The sequence below is a fragment of the Crocodylus porosus genome, unplaced genomic scaffold, assembly GCF_001723895.1.
Source record: "Crocodylus porosus isolate Cpor-Errol unplaced genomic scaffold, CroPor_comp1, whole genome shotgun sequence".
Lineage (NCBI taxonomy): Eukaryota > Metazoa > Chordata > Crocodylia > Crocodylidae > Crocodylus > Crocodylus porosus.
This window is the reverse complement of record NW_017728943.1, coordinates 85,206,473-85,221,962: the sequence shown is the minus strand read 5'-3', so window position 1 is coordinate 85,221,962 and position 15,490 is coordinate 85,206,473. Positions and strand designations below refer to the sequence as shown.

Below are 15,490 nucleotides of genomic sequence, written 5' to 3'. Positions count from 1 at the left end.
ACAGGTTCAGGTCCTGTAGCCTCTCCTCGTAGGGCCTGCCCTGCTGCCCCCTGATCATGCGAGTGGCCCTCCTCTGGACCCTCTCAATGTCTTACACATGCTGTTGATTTCAGGCAGTTTGTATACCTTTGGCTACTGTATTGGTTTGTTTACCTTTACCACAATTTTATTTCCCTTAACACTTGTGTGAAGGCCACTTGCATTCTGCTTTGGCTATGCATTAGGGGTGTGTGAAATGGGCCATATTCAATTTGGCTTCAAATTTGGCCCGAATTGGGAACAGTGATTTGATTTGTTGATTTTAGATCACTGTCCCCAATTCAATCCAGCTGAATCAGAATCTGAAGATTTGATGCTGATTCAGATAATCAGCGATTTGTCCATACACACAGCTTTAAATGTTTTTTTTTTCTACATACCTCACAGTACCAGGTGCAGCTTGTGAACACTGCAATGCTGGGGTGGGTGGAGTGTCCCACAAGAGTGCGGGGGGGGGCGGTCCCTCATGCTCGGCAGTGAACCTGGAAATGGACCGGAAGTAGTTCCAATCCACTTCTTGGTCCGCTGGGGAGTGTGCTGAGGGGGGGTCCCCTTCATCCCCCCTGCTCGGTGATCAGCCATGGGGGGACCCCGGATGCCCCCTGCAGACCCAGAAGGAACTAGTTGCCGAACTGAGAGGGGAGCAGGGGGTTCCCCAGCGGACCCTGAAGTGGACCGGAAAGTGCTTCTGGTCCACTTCTGGGTCTGCTGCCAAGTACGCTGCGCCGGGGGTCCCCTCATGCTCCTGTGAGACCCTCTATCCACCCCAGCATTGCAGCATTCATGAGCCACCTGCTACCTTGTATGTAGAAAAACTTTTAAAGCTGTGTCTACGTACGAATCTCTCTGATTCGATTTGGAGAGATTAAAGGGTCTCCTGATTAAATTTGGATTCGGAGAGTTGGCCACTGAATCAGAACAAATCTCTGCCAAAGCTGGGACTGAAGCTTTGCACAGCCTTACTACACATTACCAAATGAATCACTTCTTTTCAATTGAATGGTATATGTATCCTATTAATATGCCTGGCTATTGTTTTCCCAAACTCTACTTGCTGCTTCTCTATTTTGTTTAGATTTTGCATCATGTTGTTATTTTGCTGTTTTAAAAAAAAATCTCATCAACCCATTTTTCACTGATCTAGTCTCCCAGCAAATATTAACTGTGGATTCTTCTTTAAAAAATGGCTTCCTTATGTACCATCATGCAGTACCATCCTTTGTCTACTAGCTGCATCTTAATCACCTCATGTTTATAGGTTGTCATTAGAACCTTTTTCTAGATGAGCTTTGCTTGTTGCCTTAGCCTTTTCCTAAATCTTCATATGCTATAGCTCCTACATAGGATATTAGCCATTTCTAAATGTGCCTTTTTTAGTCTTCATTGTTTCATGCTTCAACATAGTTGTGCTTTCTATTGTATCCATTGGCACAATTAAACTTCACAGTATGTCATTATCTTCCCTGGGGATAAAATATTAAGTATTCTTTAAAAAGATCTCCTCAGCATTCTCCGTGTGCTTTTTACACAACCTTTACTATATGATGGGCATTATTATGTAATGTTTCACACCACGAAGATTACAGTTTTTTCCCTGTAGACTTGTTCTTCTGAATTAACCTCATGAGTGCAACCTGGCACTCTAGTTTTGTTATGTCTGTCAGCAACATTAACTATAATTCACCCTTTTTATTGATATCCATAAAGAAAACCATAGGAAAGGTAAGGATTGATCTTTAATTACTCTCATCTCTGGGAGGCATCTCCAAGAGGAAATGTATGGCTCTTCATTCATCTCAAAAGTCTCTTAAACAGGATCTAAGAGTTTTTCCATTTTGACATCCCTGCTGTCTGCAATTTATGTTACCGTTACAGGCAGTTAAGCATTTTGAGGTACATGTTTGTATTCTGACGTCTGACACATTTTCTTTATTTCTTAAGGTTTTTCCCTAAGAAAATATTTTCATGTTTCACATTTTCGCTTTTCACATTTTTATGCTTTCACATGTTGCACATTTCCTAAGGTTTTGTTTTTCTTGCTTGCAGTGTCTGGCTATGATGTAGAGTTCTGAACTGTGTAGGCTGAATCTGAAAATGTCAGAGATATTTGGTTGATATGGAAAGCAACTTAAGAAAAAAACAGTGGTTGTTACTGCTTTATCTGTTAGGAAAAGTAGAAAAGTCTTGAGTATTTTTAAAGTCTCAATCACTCTGGGCACATCTACATGAGACACTGACTGCACAGTAGCCTGATATTACTGCACAGTAGCATCACATGGCAAAAACTGATGCAACACTACTGTGCAGTAGTATTAGGCTACTCCACAGATGCATCACAGAAAAGGTGTTTGCCAATGCTACTACACAGTACCTTGGGTTACTGCCCAGTACTTGTTTATACAAGTACTAAATAAATGCTCAGTAACAATTGTGCAGTAACATCTCATGTAGACATGACCCCTGATTCCCAAAGGTTCATCTCACTATTTTTTTCCTGCAGTAGGTAAGTGAAAGAAATAATTTATATTTTTGTAATGTTCTTGTCTGGCTCACTGCTGTGTGCTCTGCTCAGTTGTTAATTTGAAAACTCTTCAAAGTTTTGACTTATTCAGAAGGTGCTTGCTCAACTCCTTGTTCAAGCTTGGAGTGAACATATCGCATCTGAATTCTACAAGTTGTGTGAATTTCTAGCTACATCCAGTTGGTACTGGTCCCCATGTAGACTATACAAGATGGTGTCCAATCCAGCATTAAGGGTTCTATGCACAGCTGTGGTGACTAAGCATCAAACGGGGCTCTTTGGAGGTGCATTTTTAGTACAAAAGTCCTTCACTATGAAGCTTACTTCTCCTGGCAGTTTGCCGAAACTGATCCTCATTTATCTGCAGTCTAGTATTTTTGATAAAGCATGTTTATGAATTCATATGAACAACAGTTTTAAGTACATTGGCATTATTAATCTAATAAATGTTTTAAAAGAACCAAAAAGTATAAAAAAACTATTGAGTAATTCATTAGCGGTAATATGAAATCAACACTTGCCAAACAAAAAGCCTTCAATAATAACTCATTAGTAAAATTATTAACAATGAAAATGTTCACAGCCTTGTGAATGGATCTTACATGTATGTCATAATATTTGTTCTATAATGTATTTTAGTTTATAATTTTCTTGTGCCTGGATGTTCTCTTGTTTGTGAGGTACTGTATTACACACACTGATGACAATGTGAAGCAATATAATAGATTTTTCCAATAGTATATGCTGAGTTAGGATGTCAAGCGCTAGTTTAACACTAGTGTCTAAAAGTGGTCCAGTGAACTAATCAAAATGAATCTAAAGAAAGCAAGCCAAATGTATTGAGTTCAGTGAAGACCATTCCTAAAGGAAGGAATTACTTTATCTACTTTTCCACACACTATAAAATATGAACAGATGGATAAAATGTAATGTTTAAAATAAACATCTTCAAGTCATCCTTAAACCATAGGTTTCAGTGAAATCCCTGAATAAATGATTAAGAACTATTGGTAGGTAACTGTAATATTTTCTTGGTCTGTCCTTTCCTTTTTGTTTTTTGGTCTGTTGGGGGGATTGTTTTGTTTTGTGTTTTACTGGCTATCTTCTTACATCTCTGTTTCTTTTTTTTCATCTCCATGTTTGTTCTTTTCATTTCCTTTTCTCATTTGTACTTTCCAGCCCCTCTCTCTCTCGCCCAATTTTATTATTTCTTTTATCCTTCATGTCAGGACAGACATTCCTCCCTTCCAGTGTATGGAGTTAGTACATAAAGCCTTTGATAATATCATTCCCTGTATCAAAGATCTTGCTGACTCAGCTATTCAGCTGTTGCTGCTTACAGCAGGTAAAAAAGTCAATAGTCAGGTCAGTTAACAGAGAGGACTTAAGATTCAAGAAATCCTCATAGGATTCTGATGACTGTGCTGTGTAGCCATCGTACTTTATCCAGGAAATTATAGACAACTTGCAGCCTGTGAGAGGAATATTACACATATTTTAGGGTTGATGGCTTGAATGATGCATATTCACCATTCTAGTTCCTCCAAAGTTCTGGAATCTTTGTTTCATATTAAAATAAATTATCATTCCCTGACTGAACTTTCATTTAGAAATAGTGTTCTAGTTTTGGCATCAGTTCTGTGTGGACTATATGAATGGTTCTGTACACTACTGAGAAGTAGTTAGCCATATTAGTCTGAAGTCAGGTAGAAGGCAGGGTAGATTTGCACCTTATAGACTAACCAAAGTGTGTACTACTACCAAGTGGATCACAGAGTTGCTTCTTTTTTATTCTGGAGATTCTTCCGATTCAGAAATGTTATGACTGGGAAGAAAATGTCCAAACCATACAAGTTTCCATGTTTACATATTTCTTGAAGTAAATTAAGCCAAGTTAATACAATTGTAAGACAGTAAAGAGCTATGTTGTCTTCCCCCCCCCCCCCCCCACACCCGGTTCTTTCTTACTGAAATAGTGGATGGATCAGGCATAGATCATTCCAGCATCAGCGCCTCAGGTGTGTTAGTTTATCTTTATTTTTTCCTTCTTTTCTTTATGCTAATGATGTTAATACTCTGCCTCTAATTTAAGAGAAATTGGGGTTCATGATTTTTTGTCCAATCACTATTCTTCTTGTTTGGCAGAGGTTACATGCCTTCTCATTGCTCCATATACAATAACTTCATCCTGAGGGCTAAAAGCAATTGGAATTGCTTTCAAGTTCTGCTGACACAGGAAGCATTAGTCTCTCCAGAACATATTGGTCTATAATACTTGTAGACAAGATTCACCTATGAGTTCTGAAGAAGTTAAAGTCTGTCAACATGTCACTCCACATGTTAACTTCCTTGACTGTAGCCAAACCAAAGGTAACAGTTTCTAAGACTACAGAAATCACATCTAACTCAACATAAGTGCTTGGTCCAGTGTGTTTTGGCTGTTGTTTTAGAAATCGCAAGGACATGACTGCAAGGGATCTGTTTCCAGTTCTGGGCACTGAACTGTAGTTATATAATGCTCCAGCCTCAGAATTGAGAGACCCCAGAACAGAGTGATAATTGAGGCTGAGAACCCTCCCCTGGATCTGAGGCAGGATGCTTATACAGTCAGTGCTGAATTCATCAGTGATAGCCTGATAAAGAACCTGATATTTTTTTGAGATCTCTAGTTCTTGCTGGATTGATGGGTTCATTGGTGACTACGCTAGACTGTGTTATTGAACAGGGGTTCTATATGGCCTGTGGTCTCCAATGGCCTGTGGGTCAGATCTAGTGTGCAAAGCCTATATACTGGGGGGTAGGGGAGATTTGCACATGCAGTGATGGGGGAGGAATTTCCATGAGCAGCCGGGGTCAAAAGTACCCACCCACTGCTCTTAAAGGTTGCCGACCCCTACTGTAGAATACCACTCTCAATTGAAATTATCTTTGATTAACAGAGCCCTTTAGCCTGCATAAGATCTCTTACCTTCTATTATCTTTAAAGATGGTGGAAAGAGGCATAAGGCTGTAGGACAGGTTCTTCTTTCTTCTCTAAAGAAAAAAATAAAAAGCTGTAAGGTTAAGCCTTATATATAGCTACTTGTATATCCCCAGATATATGGGCACCCTCTTTCAGGACTCCTGCTGTCTCAACCTTTTTCATTCTTCATTTATCAAAGTGACTGCAGTTACCTTTGGAAACCTCTTCAGATCCACATTCATATCTTGAATGAGACCATGACCAACATTAACACTTTCTCACCATTCTCTCAAAGGAAATGGATCAAAGGAGCTAAGAACATTATTCAGATGTTTTTTTAGGTCAAGCTCTTTCCTTCCAGTCTTTCAGATGACAAGATCACCTGCATCACCCAGTAATAATAAAGAAAATTCTGTATGGCTATTGAATGGACAGTGAGATACTTCCTAGGGCAATGTGACCATAATGGCATTCTTGACAGCATTCTTAATAATTCAAAGAGATGGAGAAAGACAGCAAGCCAGGAAGGAAACCACTTCCAGCTAATTTTTAAAACAAATGTTCTGTAGTGGAAACATCCCACCCAAATCTGCCACTCACTGGTATTAAAGAAACTACCTTCCTTATGTGTCCCAAACACATTATCTGAAAAAGAACAAGAAAAAATCTGTGGAACTTTTAGACATAGGTACAGAAGTGAATATTTGAACTTTGCTTGGTGTATTATGATGTTCCTCTCCTCCAGATATGCTCTATTTTAACTGGATAGCATTTACCTTAAAGTGTTCCCTCGGTAATCTCAAAGAAAACTACACATCCAGTTTCTAATATTTTATGTTCACCAGTAAACTTGAAGCCAGCAAAACATTCTATTCTGCAGTTTCTGGAGAATTTTCAACCCCTGCCAGAAGAAATTTGTAAGATTTGATATTGCAGTTTCAGAGCTAAAGTACCTATACTCAGCCTTAATTTTATTCATTTCAAAGAAAGTAGCATTGCCTGCTATCAGGAGAGACAAACCTTATAAACCACAAGTTAGAGATTCTGGCTTTATCTTCTTCCCTTACACAAACATCTTGGCCTCAAATTTTACAGAATACATAAGAACCTCAAACCAACTTTAAACCTTCCAGATGTCCGTCCTTCATTTGCAAATTATCGCTAAAGTTTCTTAGCTACCTGGGGTCCTCTGTCAAGGGAGACTAAGCAGATCATCCAACATGACCAATTTAACACTACTCCTTTTCCAGCCCCTCTTTTTTACCCTTCATTGTGGATCATTGAAAAAGTTGCTAAGATGAGACTTTCACCAGGCTTTCTAACTACATTGGGTGCCATACTGGAAGTTCTTGTTGCATTTCAAGGGAAATTATATTATTCCAGATAGTTTTAGATCCAAAGGAATATGGAAAATTTCTTTGTGTGTCCCAAACCATGGTTAGTTTAAAACTCAAACCTAAATGTGGTTATTTTAAAACCATATTTTTTCATCAAGAAGTTCAGTTTCTCCAGGCTTACCCTAGCCTGACTCACTTCCCTATAAGTGGTTTCAGGCTTAGACACTGATTCACAGGGGGCAGCTTGCAGACATTAAAAAACAAACAACCCACCCCACATACCTTACCAGAAGAAGCAGTGCATTACTTCAACCTGGCTCTAAAAGCACCGAAAAACCCTCACTAAAGTGCCCAATCTTTACAGGTGCCAGGCAAGTCAGGTTGAAGCCACGCTCTGCCTCTTCTGAGCATGTGTGAGGCTTGGCACGGGAATACACCCAGTTTAAGGTAAAGTGCTATTGGTGGGGGGAGGCGTTATGTCTGCAAGCACCTAGGGTGCTTATTTTCACAACTTCATGAGAGCTGTACATCAAAAATACCTGTAATGTGTTGAAGAAGGCTATTACCAATACAGAGTACTTCTGTTTGGTTTGTGTGTGGCCTCTTGGGTATTAAAAAAAGTAACTTGAAACATTGCAACATATACAAAATGTCAGAATATTCATAGGATATCCTCACAGGAAGACTTAGCCAAAGATATAGACCCTGATTTTAAATATTAAGATTGAATGAAGATGAATTGATAGAAATCACTTCTCTATATTGATTTTCCTTTGGCTTCTGTACTGTTACTCACTTACTCCTCCAACTTTTTTTAAACTCTAAATTGTCAAAAGTCTGGTTTTGCTCAACTAGTTTCTCATACCTCCATAACCAATAAATGAATTTAACCTTTCATCATTATTCTGTACTTCAGGTGTTAACATATACCTTATTAATGTGTATTCTCCTGCTATAGAATTATGCCTAAAAATGTAAGATAGAAAAGAAATGGGCACGTGTCCATCTCTATAGCTGAAGTTTTGGCAATGTCTTAAAGTATGTTAAAGCTTTATAGATTCCTTTTGCTGTTTTCAAAATAATAAAGCTTCACTGCATGTAAAGCTTCCTAATAGTCATGTTCTGTTCACTCTTGTAAAATTACTGAGGTTTCTCCAGTCAGTCATTTTCTTTATATTGTTGCCACCAAGGTATTACTAAGCATGCCAGTGGACTCTAGCCTCAAGCACTTTCCTTGACTTAATCTAGCAGGTGTAAAATTAGGTCACCTCCTTGTACATTGTGGCAATATGCTTTTAATGGGGAGCGCTTAATCTCTGAATTGGTAGCAGTGGCTATATACAGACAGTCAATTTTTCCTGAGAGATTTGCCACTCTCCTGGTAGAAACCACCAGCATACATTCCAGCTTTTTCCCCCAGAACAAAAATGGCCTTTCCAAGAGAAAAAATAACCTGACTGTAGACAAATAGTCATTCACAGCAGAGTTTTTCTTCTGAGAGAACCAATGTCTGCACTTTTCTTGCTGCTTAACTCCCGGGGACCAAGAGGAGTATAGCCACAGGGGAAGACTCCTGTGCCCTCCAAAGACCAGGGTCACCCTGGTTTGGAGAAGTCATGGGGGAGAACTGTTCTCACTCCTAGAAGGAGAAAGGAGGAGCAGCCACCAGCTTCTCTCTCTGTTCCAAACACACCAGGGTCCCCAGAGTGAGAATTGGGAATGGTGTTTTGCCTCACTACCCTGTGCATTCTACTCATGGGAGCTAAGTGCGCAGAGTAGAATTAGCTCCTGCCTGCCTCTCACTACAGAATTCCCAGAGGGGCAAGCCCTCTGCCTGCTTCTCTCTGTGAAGTGAGAGACAGGCAGAGAGCTTTGCCTCACTGCTCCAATCCTTCTAGGAATGGAAGGACGAGAGCAGCCCACACTAGACAAAGCAGGATCACCTGGTCTCAGGAAGATGAAAGCCACAGGGAAGAGGGGGTGTTTGCACATTAAATGTCTGTACTGCTACCCTTCCCAAAATCATTTCTAGAAATAAATGTTCATGCACACTTGTGAATAGTGTAAGTAACAAACTGGGACTCCTAATAAATAATGGTCCTGCAATTTATTTTGAGTAAACATAGCTGAAATCAAAATACACTCTACTGAAAATGAATCTGTTATTACATATAAAATATTAAATGTACCTGGTATTACAAAAATTTATTATAATTAATTTAGTATGACTGCATGACTTGTGAAAGTTGGACTCCCATGGAATCTTCTATCACTGGAAACTTCTTAAATATAAGATGGTACTCCTAAGTTTTGGTTTAGAAATCTGTTTAAAAAAGCAAGCATGCATTATAGTATTCAACAGTATATTTGGGGTCAGTACTAAAATTAGGTGGTCAGAGGTTAGGATGAGCAGTCTTACTAGTAATGTATTAGAGAGTACAAGGTTGATTCTTCTTACAGATGCCTTTTTCTGATATGAATAAAAGTTTTCATGTTGTGCTAAGCTGAATGTGTTCTTCACAGGAGAGGAGCTGTGTACTGGCCTCATATCAGGTTGTTCCTTGGATTGTTCCTTCGGTTTCCAGACTGATGCCCACAACTGTGAGATCTGTCAGTGCCGCCCACGGCCTAAGAAATGCAAACCAATAATATGTGACAAGTACTGTCCATTTGGATACTTGTACGTATTCTTATTATGAAAGCATATTTATCATAAACCATGTGCATATTTGAAAATATGCAAAGCCCATTCATATTTATTTATGTATGTTTATTTTATGTGTCAATCATAGAACAGGCTGGGGGGAGAGGGATGTACTACTCTGATACAGGTGTAAAGTACTCTACACAGACTTAGACATTAGTGGTGAAATCATGAAAATGCATTTTGATCTCCAGGTTACAAGAAAATTTAAATAATTGAAATAATGACTAACAAAGTTACAATCATAGAAGAGCGTTCCTGAAAAGTAACTTAAAGGTGTTTTAATAGTGAGTTTAAAAAACTGTAAAAAACCTACTTTTCTTATAGCTTTAAAACTTTTTCCACGTAAAGCTCTTGATAGCCCTTCATCTTATAATCCATTTCTTTTATTCAGTTGATCCTGTAGTATTGAACAGATTTTTTTATTATGACATGACAATAATCTTTCTGCCAGTTACTTCCTAATACTTAAGAAAAGCCTCGCTGTCTTTTGGCAGAGGTAAGTTTTTCTAAATGGCATCAAGACTTCTTATAAGTTTCCCTCTTCCTTAAAAAGCAGTGGGTGTTAATACACATGCTCCAGGAGTGGGGAGAAGGCATTTTAATTAGAGCATCTCCAAGACCTGGAGCATCACATGTAAAGCCCCTGGAGCATCACATGTATCAGCGTCCCCGCACTGAAAAACAGTGGCAGGGGTGCTTTAACTAAAGCTCGTTGAACGAACTTTCGTTAAAATGCTCCCACCACCATTTTTCATCAAAGGGATGCTGATGCATGTGACACTAGAGCAGACTTGATTAATTGAGTCTCCTCCAATGTGCTGTAATGAAGCAGCCTCATTGCATGTGTATAGGTGCCCAATTATACTGGATAGACTTCTTTTTTGAGGGTTTGGTTTTTTTGGTTTGGTTTTGGGGGTTTTTTTGAGTACATAAGTATAGCAGAGAGAGGATCCTAAAGCAAACTCTTTGGTACATAGCAGTTTCTTCAGTTCCAATTCATAGGATTCTTCAGTACCAATTCATAGGACATAGACCAAAAAAACCCAACTTTACTGATTTAAAAGGGGGTGGGACTTATCACACACCAGATTGATCCACTGTAACTGCTTTGTCTTTTGCATGGTAAATGGGAACTAAACCACATTAAGTTACTACCTGTTTAATTTATGGGTAAATTGTTATGGTTTAGCTTAATTTTTAGTATGGGACAGAAGTGGTTATATGAAACAGTGGGTCAGCTTATATGCACTTCTAGGCAGAATTATTCTCCCTCTCCCCTCTTCAACCAGTAAAATTGTTTTGTGCATCTGATTTGGTGGCCTTCAATGAAGGTTCAGCAGATATCCAGAATGATTGTGCCACTTTACAATAACAACATATATTTAATGTTTTGAGTGGAACAGTATTATGGTATTGTCTCTCTTTCTTAAAGTTGAACCCAAAATAACTAATTTTTAAATATTGTTGTTGTTGTTGTTTTTGTTGTCGTCGTCGTCATCATCATCATACTGTCCTTTCTAAGATTATTTATCCTGTTTACTACCACTTTGGTAGTATATAATTATACTTCTTTAGTCTGGCCAATTCCTGAGTTTTCTTGTGGTTGAATGTGATGCTAGTTCTTTCACCTTGTAGTGCCTACTCTAGTGATAATATACAGTATAATATAGTTCCTTCCTATTTCATGATTTCTGTAATTTTTAATTAATATATAGAAGAGGCCAACTGGTCCAAAGATTTAAGAACTCAGAGACTTTAAGAGAAATGGAGGTGAAATTATATCAGACTCTGGCAGCAGAGAACTCCACAAAACTTCTACAACTGTAGGGATTGCTGGTGCTAATGAAGAGATCACTGCCACCCTAGTTAGTGTTGTCAGATGAACACTCAGGTGCATACCAGCCTCCGGCTTCCATTTATTCTTATACCATGGGCTGTCTTTTTTCCCCTCAAACTCAAACACTGAGTTGTACTACATTTATATTAATGCATCAGTCCAGCTGTCCACTTCATCAGCATGTATATAGCTTTGTCAGTGTACATGGCTGTGTTCAAAAGGTGGAATGTGCTAGATATAACACAGATATGCACCCCGTGGAACATGCATTCTAAAGGCACAGCAGGTGCATATGTGGTACAATACAGATCCAAAAAAGCCTTTCACAAGGTATTTAATATTTATTTTATTTTGGGGGGTTTCTGATTATACTCAAAGGGATATCCATATGTTCTACACACCACAAATATAACTTAAAATGACCCCCCAACAAAATCATTCCAGTATAACTGAAGTGCAGTAATACCATTCCAGCATAACCCCTAATTCATTGATTCAAAAGATCCGTCAATTTTCAGCAATTTTTGAAGGAGAGTAGGGATGAAACGTAACACAGAACAATTTAAGTGAGAGGTACTTCCAAGTAAATAGGAGCAATATAGAAGAGAAGAAATCTAGACTGGATGAAATAGACAAAAGCTGCAGCTAACCAAAAATATGGGAAAATGATGGGTAGAAGGGATGTAATCAGGGTGAGGGTTGTCATACTGAAGAAGAGGAAAACTGTTACAAAGATGCAAGTAGTGGTCTTCATTCCAATTCAGGTATGACATTTGGGTAGTATGTACAAGGGCAATCCAGTTTCTGTAGCCAGTGGCATAAGAAGAGGGATCATGCACCTGTCATCATGTCTAGCCATTCTTGACTTGCCAGCCAAAAAAATCCACATTCCCATTTGCAGTTGGGGCATCTGATGGCAGTCCTTGGCCTGAGTCCAGAGCAAAGCTCAGTGTTATGCCTCTGTGTCTGGAGGAAGATACCTATTGATAGGGGAGAAATAGTGTCAAAGTGTGAATATAATCATGACAGCTGACTTTTGATGGGCTGGGAAGTGAAAAGTGAGTGAGGAGATTACTCTAGATGCAGGGACAAATTTCCAGGACAAGGCTTGGGTGTAGATATGAGAGAAGCAGATGAGAAAGGAAGGAAAATGGGATTTTTAGGAAGACTGCATTAAAAGCAGACAAAGAGAAAAACAAAAATAGTATTAAGATTGTAAAATTCAGAGATGGGCAAAGATGTTTGGTGTTACTAGTGATAGATAAAGGGAGAAAAACACAGGCCTGTCTGGAATTCTAATAAACTCAGTATTAGACATAATGGCTTTGCTAGTAGAAAGGAATTATCATTTTTGACTATTAGAATGAAACATAAGGATATAAGGAAATAAAAGCAGGACAGGCATTACTGACTAGGGGTCCTGGATAAGTCTTTGAAGCCATTGGCAGGACACTGGGCAAAGACACTGAAGGGGTGCTTGAGTTTTGATAGAAGATTGAAAGAGAAACTCAAAGATGGAAAAGAGGTAACAGAGGTTAGAAGTATCAATCATTTAGACAGAATAAGTGTAAAGTAGTATTGAATCCAAGAGAGCAACAACAACATTTTTATTAGAGGATATCCAAAGGGGAATTTACATCCCTGTGAGAAGCAGAACTGGGAACCATAAGAGCAAATGGGTAGTCAGAGAGAAGGGCAAATGTTTCAGTGGTGCAGGGGTTGAACTGTGCAGCTGTAAGAATTTGATAGTGAAACAGTAGGAGAGAGGATTGGAAGAATCAAGAAGGAACAAAGAAATTGGTGAACTGGACATCTCAGAAGGTAGAGGAGGTACAGCAGTGAGTTGAAATTGTAAGTAGTGATAATGAAGGAACAGAATTTTTTTCTGCTTTCATAAGAACATCTAAATTAAAGATGCTACAGAGAGTAACCATATTTTCCACAAATGGTGCCACAAGTGCTCATGGAGCACTAAAATAATTCTCAACATCTGATATTTGACACTTTTCTTTATCTCTTAATCCTAATATTTCCAATATATAAATGGAGCAATAATCCAATAGCATATCAACATTTAAAAAAACCTTAATTTACCATGAATGAAAGCCAACAGGTTGTGTTGCATTGCAAAACGTTAACTCTTTTTCTTTGTTGTAGCATAGAAAATGTCTTCCATAGGACTGCAGGAAAAGATGCTCAGCATCTAAAGCTTTTGGTCCTGATTATATGAACATTTCTTTTTATTTACATTTTCACCTGCAGAGTTTACATACTATTATCCATTATAGCATATGGTCATTGGCACTTACCAAGAATTTTTAATCAGTTATAAAATCTACATATTTAATCAGTTATAATGTAAATTTGATATCATTATTTAAAGGATGAACCCAAGGTTGTTAGACTTCAACAACTACCCTGTTTTATTATTATTATTATTATTATTATAAAATTTGTAACATTGCAGTGATATTAAAAGATCAAACATAATGCCTGGTTTATAGAAACTTGAGCTAGACATACAGAGGGCTCGGAAAGTGTAAGCTACTTATACATTTTATGTAGTTTGCTTACAGTACAGAACTCAAATTGGAAGCATAAGTGCTTTTTAATTCAGTACTGTACCAAGTAATTAATGTAAAAATTACAATATGGGATAACTGCTAAGATAAGGTCATTATCCTTTAAGCCCCTTAAGGTAAGTAGGAGGTAGGTTTAAGTATGAATTTAAGTACCTTCCTGAGTTGAGTTGTAAATATTCTCTTTATTTCCAGTTGACTCTTTCTTGACTTTTCTGTATAGTATATATGGCAAACAAGTTAGCTTTTCTTTCTATTTCCTTTCCTTTATAAATAATTCTACCTTCAATTTGATTCATTTCACTAGTAATTATAGCTTGTTTCTTATGTAGTATCTAAAACAGTGTCATTCCTCCTGGAAATGTTTATCATTTTGTTTTGATACTGGTTTTGAAATAGCACATATTGCACTTATTATTTACTTATGTTTCCTTTTTGTTCTGTATTCACACGCTAAGTTTAGCACTGTGTTGTTGTTATTGTTAAAATTATTGAATACATTTTCCCACCAAAATAAATTTAGGAACAAATCCGCTCTTTCACCAAATTAGTGCATTATTGGATTGAAAGTTTTACTTCATTCTGGATTTTTTCCTGTACTCCATTCAATTTGGTTTTATAAGCTTTAAATTTGGGGGACTGGAAAATAAGCTAGTATTTTTACAACTTTAACTAAAACACGATAGGGATAGAAATTCATATTCAATATAATAATTATGGAACTTCAAAATTTGAACCCTTATGTCTTGAGGAAAAATAAAGGTTCTCTTATGCTGAGTAAATGCAGTAGATGTAATTTGTGGGTCTGTGTTCCCAGCATGTGACTGGCAGTAATTTCCTTGACCCAGTCTATCTCAGCAATGAGTAGACCATGCCAAGTTACTAAAAATAATAGCACTTCTTCAGTCTGCTTTTTAAATGTTGTTATTGTGTATAATAGAGGAGGTTTCCTGACTATTGCTGCTATTCTGATTCCAAACATTTCTAGTCTGAGAGAGCTCTTTTTCCCTCCCTGAAGTGAAGTTCTTTCTCCTCTTACTCTTTCAACTGCTTCTTCCTGTTATGTTGGTTTAAAAACAAATGTTTGAGAGATCCATTTTCATTGAGTCTTTGATATTTCACAGACTTTGTATTTGGTGGAGATGCCTCTCTCTTGGACTGAGTTTCAGATCAGGTCTGTCTTCTTTGTTAGCGTTTTGATATCTTTGTATGAAAACAGGCCAGGGGGTTCAGGAAAAGTCTTAGCCATCATCCCTTATAGGTGATAATGATTTCTGCATGTGGCACGACAGGATTTGCTAAGATGCACATTAGCATAGCACATCCTTCATAGTCATAGTTTCATAGTAGCTATGGTCAGGAGGGACCTGAACAGATCATCTAGCCTGACCCCCTGCCATAGGCAGGAATGAATGCTGGGTTCACAAGACCCCAGACAGGTGATCATCCAACCTCCTCTGAATTTGCCCAAGGTAGGGGCGAGGACCACTTCCCTGGGAAGTTGGTTC

General features: G+C 38.1%; 1 protein-coding gene across 1 annotated transcript in view; it reads left to right on the top strand.

Moving 5' to 3' along the window:
* CRIM1 (cysteine rich transmembrane BMP regulator 1) overlaps nucleotides 1-15,490 on the top strand; it is a gene marked incomplete at its 5' end in the record, with an annotated part of 383,203 nt that overhangs the window by 295,385 nt on the left and 72,328 nt on the right. The window contains one exon of the mRNA XM_019548604.1: nucleotides 9,383-9,539. Coding sequence (XP_019404149.1) covers nucleotides 9,383-9,539 — 157 coding nt within the window. The remainder of the gene's footprint in view (nucleotides 1-9,382; nucleotides 9,540-15,490) is intronic.